Raw genomic sequence first — 18218 nt, 5'->3', positions numbered from 1 at the left:
GCTAAAATATAGGAAATGAATTCAGATTTATTAATATTGAGGTGTACACCTTCACTTCTATACCCTAGTCTGACTTCTATTGACTTGGAGACTCTAATAGCCTAACTGGTCTCACTACTTCTACCCTTGTCTTCCTATATTCTGTTTTTAACACTTTGGAATAAACCTGAGTTCATGTCACTTCTCTACTCCATGCTCTCCAGAAACTTCCTATTTTACACAGAATAAAAACCAAAGTACTAACAATAGGCTCCATGACTTTTCACAATTGGAACCCAATTACCCTTCCCCCTGCCGACCACTGCAGCAGCCAGTTACTTGTGTGGCTGGCTTGTCGGACTTAATTTTCCAAGAGCCTCCCTTCTCTTACTCTGCTTCAGGGTACTGGCTTCTTGCAGTTCCTCTAGTATGCCAATCATAGTGGCTTAGGGGGTCTGTGCGTTCATTGACTTCTGTCTGGAATATTGCCCCAAGATGTATACATGATTCATTCTCTTTCTGTTCTCAATGAGACCTCTCTTTAACATACCATCCAAATTAAATTCCAGCTATGCTCTCTATGTAGCTCTAATTTTCCCCATTTTCATAGTATTTATCATATTTTAATATACTATATAAGTTACTCATTTATTATGTTCATATAACTGCTGGAATATAGGCTCCACAGTTGTTTTTTTGGCTTTTTGTGCCTGTTTTGTTAACTAATGTATCCCCCAAACCCATGAAAAGTCCTAACGTGTGAAAGGCTCTCTATAAATATTTGTTGAAGGAATGAATGAAGAAAAAATGAAAGCACCTTGATAATTTAAATCCATGATTCAAGCTTTGAGAAAATCACAATGATCATCAGTTTTGCTTTCAATGATATTAAGCCTTTCAAAAATCACAAGTGATTATCCCTTATTTGTTATGATCTGTATTTTCTGGGTACTTTGAAATAAAACATTCCCTAGCAGTTCTATATATAATGTTTTAGACTTTTTAAAAAATACACTGAAAAAACAAATTGGATAATATGGAATACATTTCATAATGTATATTTTTTCTCTTTGATAACTCATTATGTTAAATGTACAAAATATTGACTAAATTCATTACCTAGGCCTCCATAACAAAATACCACAAACTGCGTGGCTTATAACAATGGAACTTTATTGTCTCACAGTTCTGGATGCTATACATCCAAAATCAAGGTGTTACTAGGTCCATGTTCTCTTTGAAACCTCTAGTGGAGAGTCCTTTGCCTTTTTTTTTTTTTTCCAATTTCTTTTTTTTTTTAATTTTATTTTTTAAACTTTACATAATTGTATTAATTTTGCCAAATATCAAAATGAATCCACCACAGGTATACATGTGTTCCCCATCCTGCACCCTCCTCCCTCCTCCCTCCCCATACCATCCCTCTGGGTCGTCCCAGTGCACCAGCCCCAAGCATCTAGTATCGTGCATCGAACCTGGACTGGCAACTTGTTTCATACATGATATTTTACATGTTTCAATGCCATTCTCCCAAATCTTCCCACCCTCTCCCTCTCCCACAGAGTCCATAAGACTGTTCTATACATCAGTGTCTCTTTTGCTGTCTCGTACACAGGGTTATTGTTACCATCTTTCTAAATTCCATATATATGCGTTAGTATACTGTATTGGTGTTTTTCTTTCTGGCTTACTTTAATTAACTTCTGGTGGTGGCCACCAATCCATGGTATTCCGTGACTTATATAGTTACATCACTCCAAACCCCACCTTTGTTGTCACGTGGCCTTCTCATTGTGTGAATGTGTTTCTACCAGGCACTTTCCTCTTCTTACAAGGACACTAGTCAGTTTAGTCCTACCCTAATGATATCACCTTAACTTGATTATATCTGCAAAGACTCTATTTCCATATAAAAGCATGTTCATAGGTACTGGGGGATGACTTCAATATGCAGTTTGAGAAGAGTACCATTCAACCTGTAACAGTAGCTTTTAAATTGGGGAGGGTATTGCTTGATGGCATAGCATGCTTTGAGGATGATGGGAAACTTCTTGTTGCTTCATTAGTAAGTGCTGCCAATAGCAGAATCAGTGTTAATCTCTTTAGTGTCCCTAGCCAACACTGAAGTGAATACTATAATTATTTCAATTAGCCTTCTTCCTGTATATCAACTGGAAACCTTTAGATTCATGAAGAAATATTCATATGTGAAATGTTATTTTCTTAACTATAGCCTTTAATATAATTATAAGAAGAAATAGAAATATATACACACAAGCACAAACTCAAACACAAACACATGTCCTTTTTATGCCCCTGAATCTCACCCTTCTTTGCTCGTTCATCTGCCCCTGCTTCTGAGATCAACATTGAAACTATTTGGTGTGCTAATTCTACTTGGCATCTTTTATTCATCTGGCATAACCTCACTCTGTCCCAGGTTCCTCTGAGTCACCACCAAGGAACTGCAGCAAAGGTTGAGCAAACATTTTTAAAAACTCTATTATTAAGATAAAATTAAAAAATAGAATTGTTTAAAAAAACACATTTGAGGAAATAGTCATTTGGTGATTGGCCATTGCTCTAAATTTAATTTAAAAGCAGTTAATAGGCATTATACTTTAGATCATATCCTTTTTTGTGTCCCCATGATTTAAACTCTAGCTAGAATTTTGCCATTTTCATTGTTTTTCTTATTATTAAAACAAACAAACAAGCTTTCTTACATTTTTCTGTTCCTACTCTCCATGGGCTTATCTGTTAATGCATTGTAAATAAGTATTTGCTGAATTGATAAAATTGTGTGTGGTTTAAAGTTGATATCTACCCATATCTTGAAAAGTTACCTAATTCAAAGCAGATTGGGCTCTGAACTTGACTTGTTTTATAAAAATACTCATGTGGTTAAGGAATTTTGAGACATGTGAGTAATTCAGATACATGTGAGTAACTCAGAACTCATAAACAGGAGGTTTACAATCTATCCTCACTTATCCCAGGCTTTCTAAATGAGGCATTAATCTTAATTTGTAGAGTACCTAAACTGATGCCCTGAAGCTTGGTGATTGAGCAAGTGGAATGGAAAAATGGGGAGTCGTCTTCTCAGTAATGTGAATGCTCTGAAAATCACATGGGAAACAGATGAGAATCACATTTAGGACTGATGAAATGATAGATTTATGTTTATAAACTACAGAGAAATTTGATTTGGGGAAGATATTCTGGATAGAGATTATAAGTTGTGTCAGTTAATAGGCTTGCCAAAATAATAACTCTGACATAAGGCCTATAAAGTTTATAGAAATAACTATTATCATTACTGTTATTCATTTGTAATTAGTAAAATATATACTGTTCAGTGATGAGGGCATGACAACCCACTCTAGTATTCTTTCCAGGAAAATCCCATGGATAGAGCAGCCTGGTGTGTTATGGTCCACAAAGAGTCATACACGACTGAAGTGACTTAGTACACACACTGGTCTATAAGAATTTGAAAAGGCTGTGATATAAAGTACTTCCACCTATTGACCAAATTACTAGTAAGGAGATTAAAACAGTTAAAAAAAAAAGTCTCTCAACCAATAAGCCCAGGAACAAATGACCTCACTGGTGAATTCTAGGAAGTATTCAAAGAAGATTAAATACCTAGTCTTCTCAAACTCTTCTCTGATGAACATAGGTACAAAAATTCTGAACAAGATATTAGCAAACTGAATCCAAAAAGACATTGAAAGGCTCATGCATTGTGATAAAGTGGGATTTATTCCAAGGATGTAAGGATGGTTCAGTACCCATGAATCAATTGAGGTGATAAGTCACATCAGCAAAATGAAGGATGGGGACAACATGTATACCTGTGGCGGATTCATTTTGATATTTGGCAAATCTAATACAGTTATGTTAAGTTTAAAAATAAAATAAAATTAAAAAAAAATAAATAACAACAACAACAAAAAAGTCATATGATCATCTCAATACATGTAGAAAAAGCATTTTACAAAATTCAACATTAATTTATGACAAAGACTCTCAGCAAAGTGTTTACAGAGGGACTATATCTCAGCATAAAATGGCCATGTATGACAAACCCATAGCTAACAATGGTGGAAATATGAAGGCTTTTCCTGTAAGATCAGGAATAAGACAAGGATGCCCTCTTACTACTTCTCATCAACATTGTTTGAAATTCCTATCCACAGCAATTAGCAACAAATCCCTGGTAGCTCAGCTGGTAAAGAATCCACCTGCAGCGCAGGAGACCCTGGTTTGATTCCTGGGTCAGGAAGATCCCCTGGAGAAGGGATAGGCTACCCACTCCAGTATTCTTGGGCTTGCTTCCCTGGTGGCCCAGATGGTAAAGAATCTCTTGCAATGCAGGAGACCTGGGTTCGATCCCTGGGTTTGGAAGATCCTCTGGTGGAGGGCATGGCAACCCACTCCAGTATTCTTGCCTGGAGAATCCCCATGGACAGAGGAGCCTGGTGGGCTATAGTCCATGGGGTTTCAAAGAGTTGGACATGATCGAGTGACTAAGCATAGCACACAAGAAATAAAAGGAATCTAAATTGGAAAGAAAGAAAAGAAAAACTGTTGCTGTTTGCAGATAACACATTATTGTTGTTGTTGTTCAATCATTAAGTCATGTCCAACTCTTTGCGACCCCATGGACTGTAGCATGCAGGGAAAACTATCACTATTTGCAGATAACATGTTATGGAAAACCTAAAGACTGCCCACCAAAAGCTGTTAGAACTAATAAATAAGGTAAGTTGCAGTATATAAAATCAATATACAAAAATATGTCATATTTCTATACACAAATAATAAACTATGAGAAAGAGAAATTAAGAAAACAATCATATTTACAATTGCATCAAATTGGTAAAGAAGCTGCCTGCAATGCAGGAGACCTGAATTTGATCCCTGGGTTGGTAAGATACCCTGGAGAAGGAAATGGCAACCCACTCCAGTATTCTTGCCTGCAAAAGCCCATGGACAGAGGAGCCTGGCAGGCTACAGTTTATGGGCTCGCAAAGAGTCAGACATGACTTAGTGACTAAACCACCACAAAAGCAAAATAGGAATAAATTTAAACAAGGAGGTAAAAGACCTGTACATTGAAAACTATAGGACACTCATGAATCAAACTAAAGACACAAATTAGTAGAAATTTATTTCTTATTCATAGATTGGAATAGTTAATATTCTTGAAATGTCCATCTTATCCAAAGAGTTAGTCCTCTCAGTGGTCCAACTCTTTGAGACCCGAGTGTAGCCCACAAGGCTTTTCTGTCCATGGTATTTCCCAGGCAAGAATACTGGAGTGGGTTGCTGTTTCCTTCTCCCGGGGATCTTCCAGACCCAGGGATCAAATTCGGGTCTTCTCATTAAAGGTAGATTCTTTACCATATAGGCCACCAGGGAAGCCCCAGAGTGAAGACTGCAGCCCAGGAGACAGTATCTCTGATAGCTCTGAGAGACTGCTCCATCTTATCCAAAAAATCTATAAGTTCAATGCAACTCTTTTCAAAATTCCAAGGGTATATTTCATAGAACTAGAACAAATAATTCTAAAAGTTGTAGCAAACCACAAAAGATCATGAATTATCAAAATGATCTTGAGCAAGAAGAACAAAGCTGGAAGAACCATCCTCCCTGATTTCAAACGCTACTACAAAGCTATAGTAATCAACATTGTATGGTGTTGGCACAAAAACAGACACACAGATCAATGGGACAGAATTGAGAACCCTGGATTGTGCCCAATAAAAATTTAAAAAACTCATCAATACAGAGAACAGTTTACTGATAACTGTAGGGGAATGAGGTTGAGAGGGGTCAAAACCGATGAGGGTGTCAACTTGTATAGTGATGGGTGATAACTAGATTTGTGGTGACCACTTGGTACTATATACAGATGTTGAATTATGATGCTGTACAACTGAAACTAATATGAATAAAAAAGTTTCATAGCTTTAAAAGAATTTCACTTGAACATTTGTCAGACATTGCTTGGAAAACTGAGATTTCATATATATATACATATGTATATATATATTACAGGTTCAGAGCAGTTTGTTGGAAGAATGCAAGATTTTCGATTATACCAAGTGGCGCTTACAAACAGGTAAGCTGATTGAAAATTTTACACCTGAAGTGTAAGGATAAATTCATTTAAGTCAGAATATCATGAATATTTTGAATTTTCTACCTTTACAGTATTTAACATCATCTAATTAATGTTTATAGTGTTTGCTTTGGCTTAGTCTATGGTTTTTATTCACTAGTGCTACTCTGTGGGTAACTCATAACATAAAATTGATCAAATTCTGTACAAATGATTTCTTCTAAGAAAACTAGACTTTTGAACAAGTAGTAGTGTATAATTTAGGATGTTGTTGTTGATTTGTTGCTAAGTCATGTCTGATTGTCTTGAGACCCCATGGACTGTAGCCCACTAAGTGCCCCTATCCATGGAATTTCCCAAGCAAGAATACTGAAGTGGGTTGCCATTTCATTCTCCAGGGGATCTTCCTGACCCAGGGGTTGAACTCACATGCCAGTTCTTTACCACTAAACCGCGAGGGAAACCTGTAATTTGGGATAAAAGTGAAGTGAAAGTTGCTCAGTCGTGTCTGACTCTTTGTGACCCCATGGACTGTATAGTCCATGGAATTCTCCAAGCTGGAATAATGGAGTGGGTAGCCTTTTCCTTCTCCAGGGGATCTTCCCAACCCAGGGATTGAACCCAGATCTCCCGCACTGCAGGCAGATTCTGGACTGGGTATCCTATCCCTTCTCCAGGGGGTCTCCCCGACCCAGGAATTGAACCAGGGTCGCCTGCTTTGCAGGCGGATTCTTTACCAGCTGAGCTATCAGGGAAGCCCTTTATACATTTGTTTAAATGTGCTGTTTGAAGTTGGTTCTGATACTTATGAAACCACTATATCTGCCTTTTAAAATTGCTTTGCTAAATTTGTAAATACTAGAGAATGTAGAACAAAGGAAATGAGTACTTATATTGATGTATAGAAAAATCTCAAGAGACTGGACTACTAGACTTCAAGACAAAAAGAGTAAGTAATTTGAAGTAGTGTTATACATTTCTATTTCCAGTGAACAAATCATTGTGTGGACTGGGACTATATTTATTGAAGTATTTCTTCATCTTGAGAATAGGTAGGAAATCTTTCTTAGGTGTTTTTTAAGGCATGCATATTTCCATTCTCCTCAGAAAGTTCAAGGAAAATTCAGCCTGAGATATCCTCTGAAGTTTGTTTCCTGAGTTATGATTTGATGATATAATATTACATCATTGTATGAATACGTTGATCTTATTCACTTGCAGAAGAAGAATGTTTATTCATTTTTCTTCAAGGGAAATGTAGATTAGTATGGTGAATTTCCAATGACAGAAGTAGTTCTTATAAATTTGAGAGGCATTGCTCTTGAGATGAAGTGATGATCTTATGTCCATTAACAATATACACATTCTTTTAGTTAGTCTATATGATCCAGAGATGCCTGAATATAGGATGCTGTAACACTGAAACACTTTCTTGGGGAAATTTATGTCCACTAGTCTCACAATACGGAGAAGGCAATGGCACCCCACTCCAGTACTCTTGCCTGGAAAATCCCATGGATGGAGGAGCCTGGTAGGCTGCAGTCCATGGGGTTGCTAAGAGTCGGGCACGACTGAGCGACTTCACTTTCACTTTTCACTTTCATGCGTTGGAGAAGGAAATGGCAACCCACTCCAGTGTTCTTGCCTGGAGAATCCCAGGGACGGGGGAGCCTGGTGGGCTGCCGTCTAAGGGGTCGCACAGAGTCGGACATGACCGAAGCGACTTATCAGCAGCAGCAGCAGTCTTAAAATCATTTAGATCACTTTTGTCTAAAATTCTGAAGAGCAGCATTGCTAATAAAGATTTCCTCAGATACACATTTCACTGGATGGTCACTGTTGGCCCTATGCCACACATGATGTAAAGTGAAAAGTATGAATGAGATTTAAAGAAGAAGGTGTGCCATTCTGTGTTTTAAGTGAGTGAAAAAGGTGCCCGCCTCCTCCATTTGCCCTTCGTGGGGTCTGAGAGAAGTCTGATCTCTCAACTTAGACCTGGCTTGCTCTCTACTTAGACCTGGCTTGCTGGTGTTGGCCTATCTGAAATGTCTGGAAAGGCATTATGTGGAAGAATGCTTGTAAATAGAATGACTGATTTTGCTCTGTATCAGTATATTGCCCTTAATGGAAAAATTAAATATATCTGCCTGAAATTGGCATTCTTCTTTGACTGTTGGCAGTGGCCATATGATCTGAAGCCATTGAAGCATTTTAGGGTGCCAGAATCTGTACTGATGAGTCACAGGAAACCATTGACAAATGGGTTTGGCCCTAGTCCCTTCTCCTAAAACAGCAGCAGATAAAATAATTTTCTTAATTCTTTCCATGGATGAACGGGGGACCCTATCTATAACTCATTATTTTCAATACATTATTGTTCACTCATAGTGATAAGTCAGCTTAACAATCTTAGTTAATGTTGCCTTTCTTTTAATCAAAAATAGGCACAGTAAAGTATTATATTTTAACAAATATCTTGATAATCAGTCAAGGACTTGTGCATGCTTCTTGATGTACAAAATTCACCCTTAGGAATGTGCTGATTTTACACAGAGAATAGACTTGTGGTTACTTGTGGTATCTTGTGGTTACCAAGGGCGCAGGGTTTAAGGGAGGATACAGTGGGAGTTTGGGATTAGCAGATGCAAACTAGTATATTTAGAATGGATAAATAACAAGGTCCTACTGTGCAGCACAGGGAAACTATGAATGGGAAAGAATATAAAAAACAATGTATGTGTATGTGTAACTGAATCACTTTGCTGTACAGCAGCAATTGACAACTTTGTAAATCAACTATACCTCATTTTAAAAAATGCACTGTTTTTGAGATTGCATATGTTTGACTAGGAATGACTTTGATTTTATGTTGTGTTTAGAAAATTATTAAGGCTAAATGTCTGCAAATCAAAACATCAAGATACTGATAGTCATTGGTAACACCTCTTAGAAGTCCTGTCAGTGTTGAGTTACTGGTCCTTACCATTTTCCTCTTGACTCCTACAGAGAGATTCAGGAAGTTTTCTCCGGAGATCTACCCAGACTGCATATCCAGTCACATTGCCATTGCCCTGGCAGCCACCCTCGTGTCCATCATTTGGAACAGCGGTACTGCATTCCTAATGATGCAGAAGACACAACCAAAAACAGGGTGTTACGGCTGAATCCTGAAGCCCATCCTCTTTCTTTTGTCAATGATAACAACGTTGGTACTTCATGGGTGTCACATGTGTTTACAAACATGTCCCAGCTTAGTCAAGGTGTGACCATTTCCATAGATTTGGAAAATGGACAGTATCAGGTAATTTGTAACAGTGGGATGTGTGTTAATTTCCTGTGCATATTTCAACAAGCTACCACACATTTAATAGTTTTGCAATCATAAATTTATTCTCTTACAGTTCTGAATATCAGAAGTATGAAATCAATGTTGACAAGGCCATGCTCCCTCTAAAGGCTGTAGGGAAGAATCCTTCCTTGCCTTCTCCAGATTCTGGTGGCTCCTGGCATTTCTTGGTTTATGGCAGCATAACTCCAATCTCTGCCTCCATTTTTTCATGGCCCTCTTCCTTGTACACCCAGGATTACCTCACCTTGAGACCCTTAATTATACCTGCAAAGACTGTATTTTCAAATAAGGTTGTGGTCACAAGTATCAAGAGTTAGTACTTGAACACATCTATTTGGGGAAACAATTTAACCAGCTATAAACTGAAAGCTGAATTAGGCAATTGACCATTACTTCATCAAAGTAGTGTATCTTAACCTATAAAATAAAAATATATCAAAGATATACAGGCCCTAATTTTCTAGAGATTTGTATCAAAATCATATGAAATATGAAAACATCCTTTTCAATATTAAGTAGCACAAATTAATATAAACTGTAGTCCTTATTGTAAATAACTATAAGAAGAAATATATAACAATTATTTTATAGAAGTAATGTTTTGTTCATGTCTTTATATCAAATGTATTAATTTCCACTTTATAAAATCCTTGAGAAGAGGGACATATATGCAGTTATAGAATGTGTTGCCTTTACTGTAGGACTATGGAATTTCTGATGTCTAATGAATATTTGGTAATTGTCATTATAAGGAAGTAAGCTATTATGTTTGAATATAACAATTCCCATGGTTTGATTTATACTGATGGGGTCAAACTTAAAACTTCAATGACAATTTACATTCATTTTCAGGTGTTTTATATTATCATTCAGTTCTCTAGTCCACAACCAACAGCAATAAGGATTCAGAGGAAAAAGGAGGACAGCCTAGATTGGGAGGATTGGCAGTATTTTGCTAGAAATTGCAGCACTTTCGGAATGAAAAACAATGGTGATTTGGAAAATTCTGATTCTGTCAACTGTCTTCAACTTCCCAAGTATGAATGTTTTTTAAAGTATTATCTTTGAATGCAGTTAGGAATTAATTTGACTAGACTAATGTGCAAGTAGTAACCTGCATGCAAGCTAGCTAAGCTGGTAGAGACTTCCTCTACCACCACTTTTCTTGAGGAAGATTTTTCTAAAACTATTCCTTAAGCTGAGTTTTAAACAATGCTTAAAATTCCTGTAAGACTTTATAGAGTATCTCTTGCTTACAGTCTCACTTGTGCTTTAAAATTGATTTTCAGATTAGCTACCAAGTTATATATATTAATAGGATTTTTATTATGTCCTCAGGGAAATGTTTTACTACATTTTCTGGGATGCTCTCATATTGCTTGTATATAAAATATATGAAATGTTTGTTTCCAAGAATGAAAAATTCAAGCTATTACTGTTATAATGTCTGCTTTGTCAAAAATATAAATAGCTTTTCATGATTTCAAATTTCATCAACAGTTTTACTCCATATTCCTGTGGGAATGTCACCTTTAGCATCCTGACACCTGGACCAAATCAGCGTCCTGGATACAATAATTTCTATAATACCCCATCACTTCAAGAGTTCGTTAAGGCCACACAAGTACGACTTCATTTCCATGGACAGTACCATACGACTGAGACTCCTGTCAGCCCCAGGCACAGATACTATGGGGTCAATGAAATCACCATCTCTGGAAGGTAGTGTTCATGACCAAGGTTTTGAGTGTGCTTTTCATGATGAATCTTGCTTCCAACAAATTTTTGTCATACTCATTTAAAAATACATTAGCCTTTTAGAGGAAACCAGATTCCAGTCTCCATGTATTGACATTATTTCCTATTCTAAGATTTTGGGGGGAGATTTGTATGTGAGTCTTTGCCGTACATAATATCACATTGTTAGGAAATCAATTTTCAAAAGCTGTTGGGTTTAGAAGTTATGATGCCCTGAATCCAACTTAGAAAAGAATTATCAAATATATTGCTTATTTTTTCTGGAATATAATTTTCAAGTATTGTTGAAATCAAAGAGAAGAAGCTAGATTTGAAGTTACAGCTGTAGTACCAGCTAGTTTGTAAGTACTGAGCTTGATCTCCGTAAGTTCACAGCTTTATGAGGAATATCTGTTTTCCTATAAAGGAATAAAGGAAAATTATAGGACACTCTAAGGAATTTATAAATATCTGGCTCTAGTAGAGAACAAAGTTAAACAAATGAATAGTTGGAAAACTACAAGATAGCATACTCCCTAGTATGGAAATGCTGCATATATAGACTCTACTTAGAATTGGTTTGTGCTAGAAGAATGATATATCCTGTGAATAAAGCACATATTCAAAAGCAGACTGGAATATCACATATAAATGTTATTTGTTAAGTCATAGCACAATGAAAAAATAGCTATTAAGTTTTCACCGTCTAATTTTGAGGAAAAAGACAAATTGAAATGTGTTAACTTTATTCTTCAGTTTATTCTGAACTTTGTAGTCTCAATTCTGTTTTCAGTAGTTTCAGTAAATGTCTTTTCATGACAGTTTGCCACATGGTTAATATTGGTCTAAACAACTCAGAATGAGTTTGAAAATCAACTTCACAAACAGTGTGGTTTGGATATTGATGAAAATCCTTCCAATACTGCAGTGTTAATTTAAAACTGTTATGAATATTATCCATATGATTAAAGAGGAACTGAATTTTGTATTGGATAATAAACTTTGCCTCTTGTTGTTAAATTCCTATAGTGGATACATACATGGATCTTTAAATATACTCACAGTTGAGTTGGTGTTTCTAAGGAGTTGTTTGATGCTCATGTCCACAGATGTCAGTGCCATGGTCATGCTACGCACTGTGACACAAGAAGCCAGCCCTATCGATGCCTCTGCTCTCAGGAAAGTTTCACTGAAGGACTTCATGTGAGTTCTCTGTTTATGCATGGGAATCTCAAAAAAATGGGTGGGCTGTTGAATATAAATCCTTTAAACTTGACTTGGTCTAACTTCTCCTTATGAGTAAAAGTAAATTGATATGAACTTAAACTGTTAATTATTTCAGAAAACATTTTCATAGAGAAAAATGAAAGCTATGAGTAAAGTTGAAAACTTTATTTAAAAATACTCTGTGGGAGAAATAACAACTAATACTAAACCCAGCGGTTTTCTTTTTCCTTTTTTTTCTGTTTCATCAGCATTATCATATTTTATAAAGCAACTTTTAAGGCATATAAATAGATGGAACTAAGAAAAGGATCTGGAGAAGGCAATGACACCCCACTCCAGTACTCTTGCTTGGAAAATCCCATGGACGGAGGAGCCTGGTAGGCTACAGTCCATGGGGTCGCTAAGAGTCAGACATGACTGAGCGACTTCACTTTCACCTTGCACTTTCATGCATTGGAGAAGGAAATGGCAACCCACTCCAGTGTTCTTGCCTGGAGAATCCCAGGGACAGGGGAGCCTGGTGGGCTGCCTGCCGTCTATGGGGTCGCACCGAGTTGGACACAACTGACTTAGCAGCAGCAGCAGCAAGAAAAGGATCAGATTGCTACACCTAAAGGGTACCTTTGTGCAAAGGTATATAAAGAGATCTTTATATGATTGCATCAATCAAGTTTAATTTATTGCTGATATCAGGAATTTTAATTAGTAGTTAATTTGAAATCTATAGTGAAATTGCTTAGAAGTTACATTGCTTTAGTTTGTCTCTAATCATCAGGGTAAGTTTCATACTTGAAGTGGAAATTTAGCTTCATCTTTAGAAATAAGAAGTAAATGAAAAAAAATTAAGAGAAATTTGTGAGAAATAAATATTCAGCATAAACATCAGTAATAGATGATATGAAAGAGGGTTACAGCAGCAGAAACAGGGTTACAGCAGAAATAAAAGTAAAGAGTATGGCATCTTCAATAAATGGTGTTTGAAGCAATTGGCTGCCAATTTGTAAGAAAATAAAGTTACCTACCTCATGACATGTACAAAAATCTAGGTGCTTAAAGAATTAAATGTAAAAACAACTGTAAATTTATGAATATAAAGGTTAGAACAATATTTCTAAATTTCAGGTGGGGTCTATATAAGCAAAACATATGAAATACAAAAGAAAGAAGCATATCAGGAGTCATAAAAAAGTACTGACATTCTGGCATACAAGTATTTATAAGTGAGGGCTTCTCTGGTAGTTCAGATGGTAAAGAATCTGCCTGCAATGCGGGAGACCTGGGTTTGATCCCTGGGTTAGGAAGATCCCCTGAAGGAGGGCATGACAGCCCACTCTACTATTCTTGCCTAGAGAATCCCCATGGACAGAGGAGTCTGGTGGGCTACAGTCCATGGGGTCGCAAAGAGTCAGACACGACTAAGCGACTAAGCACAATAGTGATAAGTGATGGGGCTGATTGAAAATATTTAACAGATAAAGATTTGAGATCCCTCTAAAAAGGAAATGCACACTATTCTGCCTACAACTACAGATTACATTTCTGACACCAGATATATGGTTTTTTTTCCTACACCAAGCAATTCAGTTCTCCATGGATACCAACTGGGTGTTCTACAATTTAATTCAGTTCTGACACTAATTGGAATTAGCACAGACCTCATGGGTTTAGAGCTTAGTCCTAGAAGACATCACTCACTTTAGATGCCAACTGCAAGTAGTGAGTCCCCAGGTTAACTACAACTTCTGTCCGACTTAGCTACAAATTAGAAGTTCCCCTAATGCACTCCTTGGGCTTGATAATTTGCTAAAAATGCTCACAAAACTCAAGTAAATAGTTTACTTATTAGATAACCATTTATTATAAAAGGATGCAACTCAAGCACACCCAGATGGAAGGGATGCAAAGAGAAGGTCAAGAGGAAGGGGAACAGAGTTTCCATGCCCTCTCTGAGCATGCCACCCTCTCAGCACCTCTATGTGTTTAGCAGTCTGCAGGCTCTCAGAGCCTTTTCAGGTAGAATTTTTATGGATACTTCATTACACATGATTGATTTAATCATTGGCCATTGACCTTGACCTTGAGCCCTTCTCACTTGCCTGGAGATCTAGAGGTGAGGCAGAAAGTTCCATCCCTCTGACCACTTGGTTGTCTTTGCTGGCACCAGTCCTTATCCTTAAGGTGTTTCCAAAACTCATCTTGTTAAAATAAACTCATGTGGATAGGGACTTGTTATGAATATAAAAAGATATTTTTTACCTTTTTGTTCTGGAACTATTTTAGGAACTGGGAATAGAAACCAAGTTTATAACAAAATATGCCCCTATCACTCTTACCAGTTAGGAAATAACAAGAGTTTTAGAAGCTGTGTGCCAGAGACCAAAAATATGTATTTTATTATGTCACAATCTCTAATACACAAAGAACACTTAAAGAATACTAAGGAAAATAATTAATACCATTTGTTGTTCAGTCACTCAATCATGTCCAAATCTTTGCAACCCTATGGACTGCAGCACACCAGGCTTCCCTGTCCTTCACTATCTCCCAGAGTTTGCTCAAACTCAAGTCTATTGAGTCAGTGATGCCATCTAAACATCTCATCCTCTGTCGTCCTCTTCTCCTGCTCTCAGTCTTTCCCAGCATCAGGGTCTTTTCCAATGAGCTGATTCTTTAAAACAGGTGGCCAAAGTATTGAAGCTTCAACTTCAGCATTAGTCCTTCCAATGAATATTCAGGGTTCATTTCCATTAGGATTGACTGGTTTGATATCCTTGCTGTCGAAGGTAATAATATTAAGGGGCTAATATAATAATAATAATAATAATAATAATAACAAGCAATTCACAAAGAAGACAATTTTCAACAAATGCATCAAAGTTTACCAACTTCACTTTTAATTAGGAAAGTGAAGATTATAATAAAATTTTGTTTATAGCCTATCAGATTAGCAACAAATTTCAAAATTGATGACATTTAGATTTGAGAGAAGATGAATTTTTAATATAACATGGTGGAACTCCCAACTGGTACAAAATTTTTGGAGGATTATGTGGCCATCTGTATATTAAATTAAGGGGATTCCCTGGTGGTTCAGGCAGTAAAGAATCTGCCTGCAGTGCAGGAGACCGAGGTTCAATCCCTGGGTAGAGAAGATCCCCTGTAGAAGGGAAGGGCTACCCACTCCAGTATTCTTGCCTAGGAAATCCCATGGACAGAAGAGCCTGGTGGGCCACAGTTCATGGGGTCACGAAGAGTCAGACATGACTGAGCAACTGACACATTCACACATATTAAATTTAAGTTGTAAATACAATGGATTACTTTATGTAGTCGTCATTCTAAAAAGCTGTTCTTCATTGACAAGAGTATGGAATGGTTACATTTGTATCTTTTGTTATATAAATATGAGATTATACATTAGTGTATTTTAGCTTTTAAAACGGCAGCACTGTCTCCTGACTCTTATATGACTTGCATGCTTTCCTGCCTTCTAGATCTCCCCCTGATTTGTGTGCTGTTAGACACTTCACTAGTCTGTGTAGTTTGTTTTAGAATTTCATGGAATATCTTGTTTTAAAAACCATCTGTAAAGGATTTGACAAACTCCATCTTTGTCTTCTGAAATTCTTAATCTAATTTGTTTTTCAACTACAGCATTAGTGTGTATAATTCAATGGCAAGAATATTTTCTGAGATGCAGCATTCGCATTCCTCTGGCACATTTAGAATGTCTTGCTAATCTTCGGTTTCAACTTAGGGTCTTTGATTTGATTACAGCCACCTTTATTTCTATGTGCCCAAACCAAAACTTCCACATTCTAATTCAGATGTCTGTTTGAACCTATACTCCAGGTCATGGATTCATATTGCTGATTTTTTAATTTATACATTTGGTCTTTGCCACTAGTTAATCGATTTGAAAAAAGAATCTTCTGTATTTTTCAGATATCTAACACTGGAGTCTTTGAGTGTGATTGTATTAGTATATCATGAAAAAGTCTCTAAACATTGATTTTAATGTTTATATGGCTTACCGTATTGTCGCAGAAGGAAATTATTTTTTTTTTTGCTTTTATTTTCTTTTTTTTTAATTTTAAATTTTATTTTATTTTTAAACTTTACATAACTGTATTAGTTTTGCCAAATATCAAAATGAAGGAAATTATTTGAATTAACTTCATTGATTCACTCTTTATTCAGCTGTAATTGTGTATTTAAATTTTTGGCAATTTGATTTGCTCTTGATATTAAAATGACATTTGTACTGTTTTTCTTGACTTCCCTGGTGGCTCAGACGGTAAAGCCTCTGTCTACAATGCCGCAGACTGGGGTTCAATCCCTGGGTTGGGAATATCCCCTGGAGAAGGAAATGGCAGTCCACTCCAGGACTATTGTCGGGAAAATCCCATGGACAGAGGAGCCTGGTAGGCTACAGTCCATGGAGTCACAAAGAGTTGGACACGACTGAGTGACTTTACTATACTGTTTTTCTTAGTGTTGTCTCCTTTTGATCATTTAAAATAGACACTTCTGTTTTTGCAGTCAGTGATTTGTTTTATAACCTCACTCCTCCCCAAGTCCACTAATAACTCAATTAAAAAATGCTCTGGAATGAACTGAGTAGGACAGTTGGATCTGAATAGGTCTAGTAAATGAATGCTGCTGCTGCTGCTGCTGCTAAGTCGCGTCACTTGTGTCCGACTCTATGTGACCCCATAGACTGAGGACTGCCTAATACTTTCATTTGATTCATTGTTTTTTGAGCCTCTCTTGCTTTATTTTGGCTAGTTAGTTCCTCTCCCCTTTTCTCATCCCCATCTCCCTTCCTATTCATGCCCCATCCCATATTTTTCCCTTTTCTCTCTCTAAATGCTCACAGTTCAGTGATTGATATCTTATGATTCTTGGGTGATTTCATGCTTCCTCTTAAAAATAGAGCCATTAAATAAGTCAAGGCTCATGATTGGTTTCAGAAGTCAAGTTGGGATTTTCAGACTTGGTCTCAGGTGGTGACTGTTGAATTATGAACTAGTGAAATAATTAACTATAATTTATGTTGAGAATATGTTTTAATGCTTCTTATTTAGACATTAAGTGCCTTTTGAAAACAAAAGTTTAAAAGTTAACTTTTATGTTATCTTCCTTCTTGTAGTATTTTGATAATTCATGAATTGTACCATAAATAAAAAAGCAACAAATATCATTCACTTCCTTCCCAAATGCAACTGAAGGGAAAAAGTCAATAAACTGTTAAGCTGAATGATTTCTCAGTCCTATGATATTTTCAATAGTGTGTTGAAAATGAAAAATGATTTTATGAGGTATTCATAGCATGACCTTTTCTTTTGTTATCATTCTAGATATTTTAATACATGTGGGACTTATATCTGAAAAAATTTCCCTACAATAATTTGAAAATATTCAAGTGTTTTTCACATTGTTCCACTTTTTAAATAACAAGTTTTAATATAAGCCATCCATATCCTATTGGAAACAATGTTCTCTTTAAAGATCTGGACATAATCCAAAAGGAGTGTCTTCAATTTCACAGTATTATGCTAGCCATTAATAATATTACTCAATAAACAGGACTTCTGTGACTTATATTACAGCCATTTGGCAAACAGATGAAAACGTAAGCCTTGAAAATATGCCAGTTCTTGGCAACTGTCAGTCCTATGAGAAAGTGTTTTTAGCTGAAGTGAAAATGAATGAAATTGGGGGAATGGAATGGTGAAATCAGAAGCGTGTTCATATACATAGTCATTCTAGAGAATTTTCTGTAAAATATTTTTT

General features: G+C 36.5%; 1 protein-coding gene across 17 annotated transcripts in view; it reads left to right on the top strand.

Moving 5' to 3' along the window:
• USH2A (usherin) overlaps positions 1–18218 on the top strand; it is a 1013951-nt gene that overhangs the window by 190114 nt on the left and 805619 nt on the right. For all 17 annotated transcript variants that reach the window (XM_055581875.1, XM_055581867.1, XM_055581860.1 and 14 more), the window contains 5 exons: positions 6046–6109; positions 9116–9410; positions 10311–10495; positions 10959–11180; positions 12305–12398. In XM_055581875.1, coding sequence (XP_055437850.1) covers positions 6046–6109; positions 9116–9410; positions 10311–10495; positions 10959–11180; positions 12305–12398 — 860 coding nt within the window. The remainder of the gene's footprint in view (positions 1–6045; positions 6110–9115; positions 9411–10310; positions 10496–10958; positions 11181–12304; positions 12399–18218) is intronic.

Source organism: Bubalus kerabau, chromosome 5, assembly GCF_029407905.1.
Source record: "Bubalus kerabau isolate K-KA32 ecotype Philippines breed swamp buffalo chromosome 5, PCC_UOA_SB_1v2, whole genome shotgun sequence".
Classification (NCBI taxonomy): Eukaryota; Metazoa; Chordata; class Mammalia; order Artiodactyla; family Bovidae; genus Bubalus; species Bubalus kerabau.
This window is presented reverse-complemented; position numbering and strand designations above follow the sequence as displayed.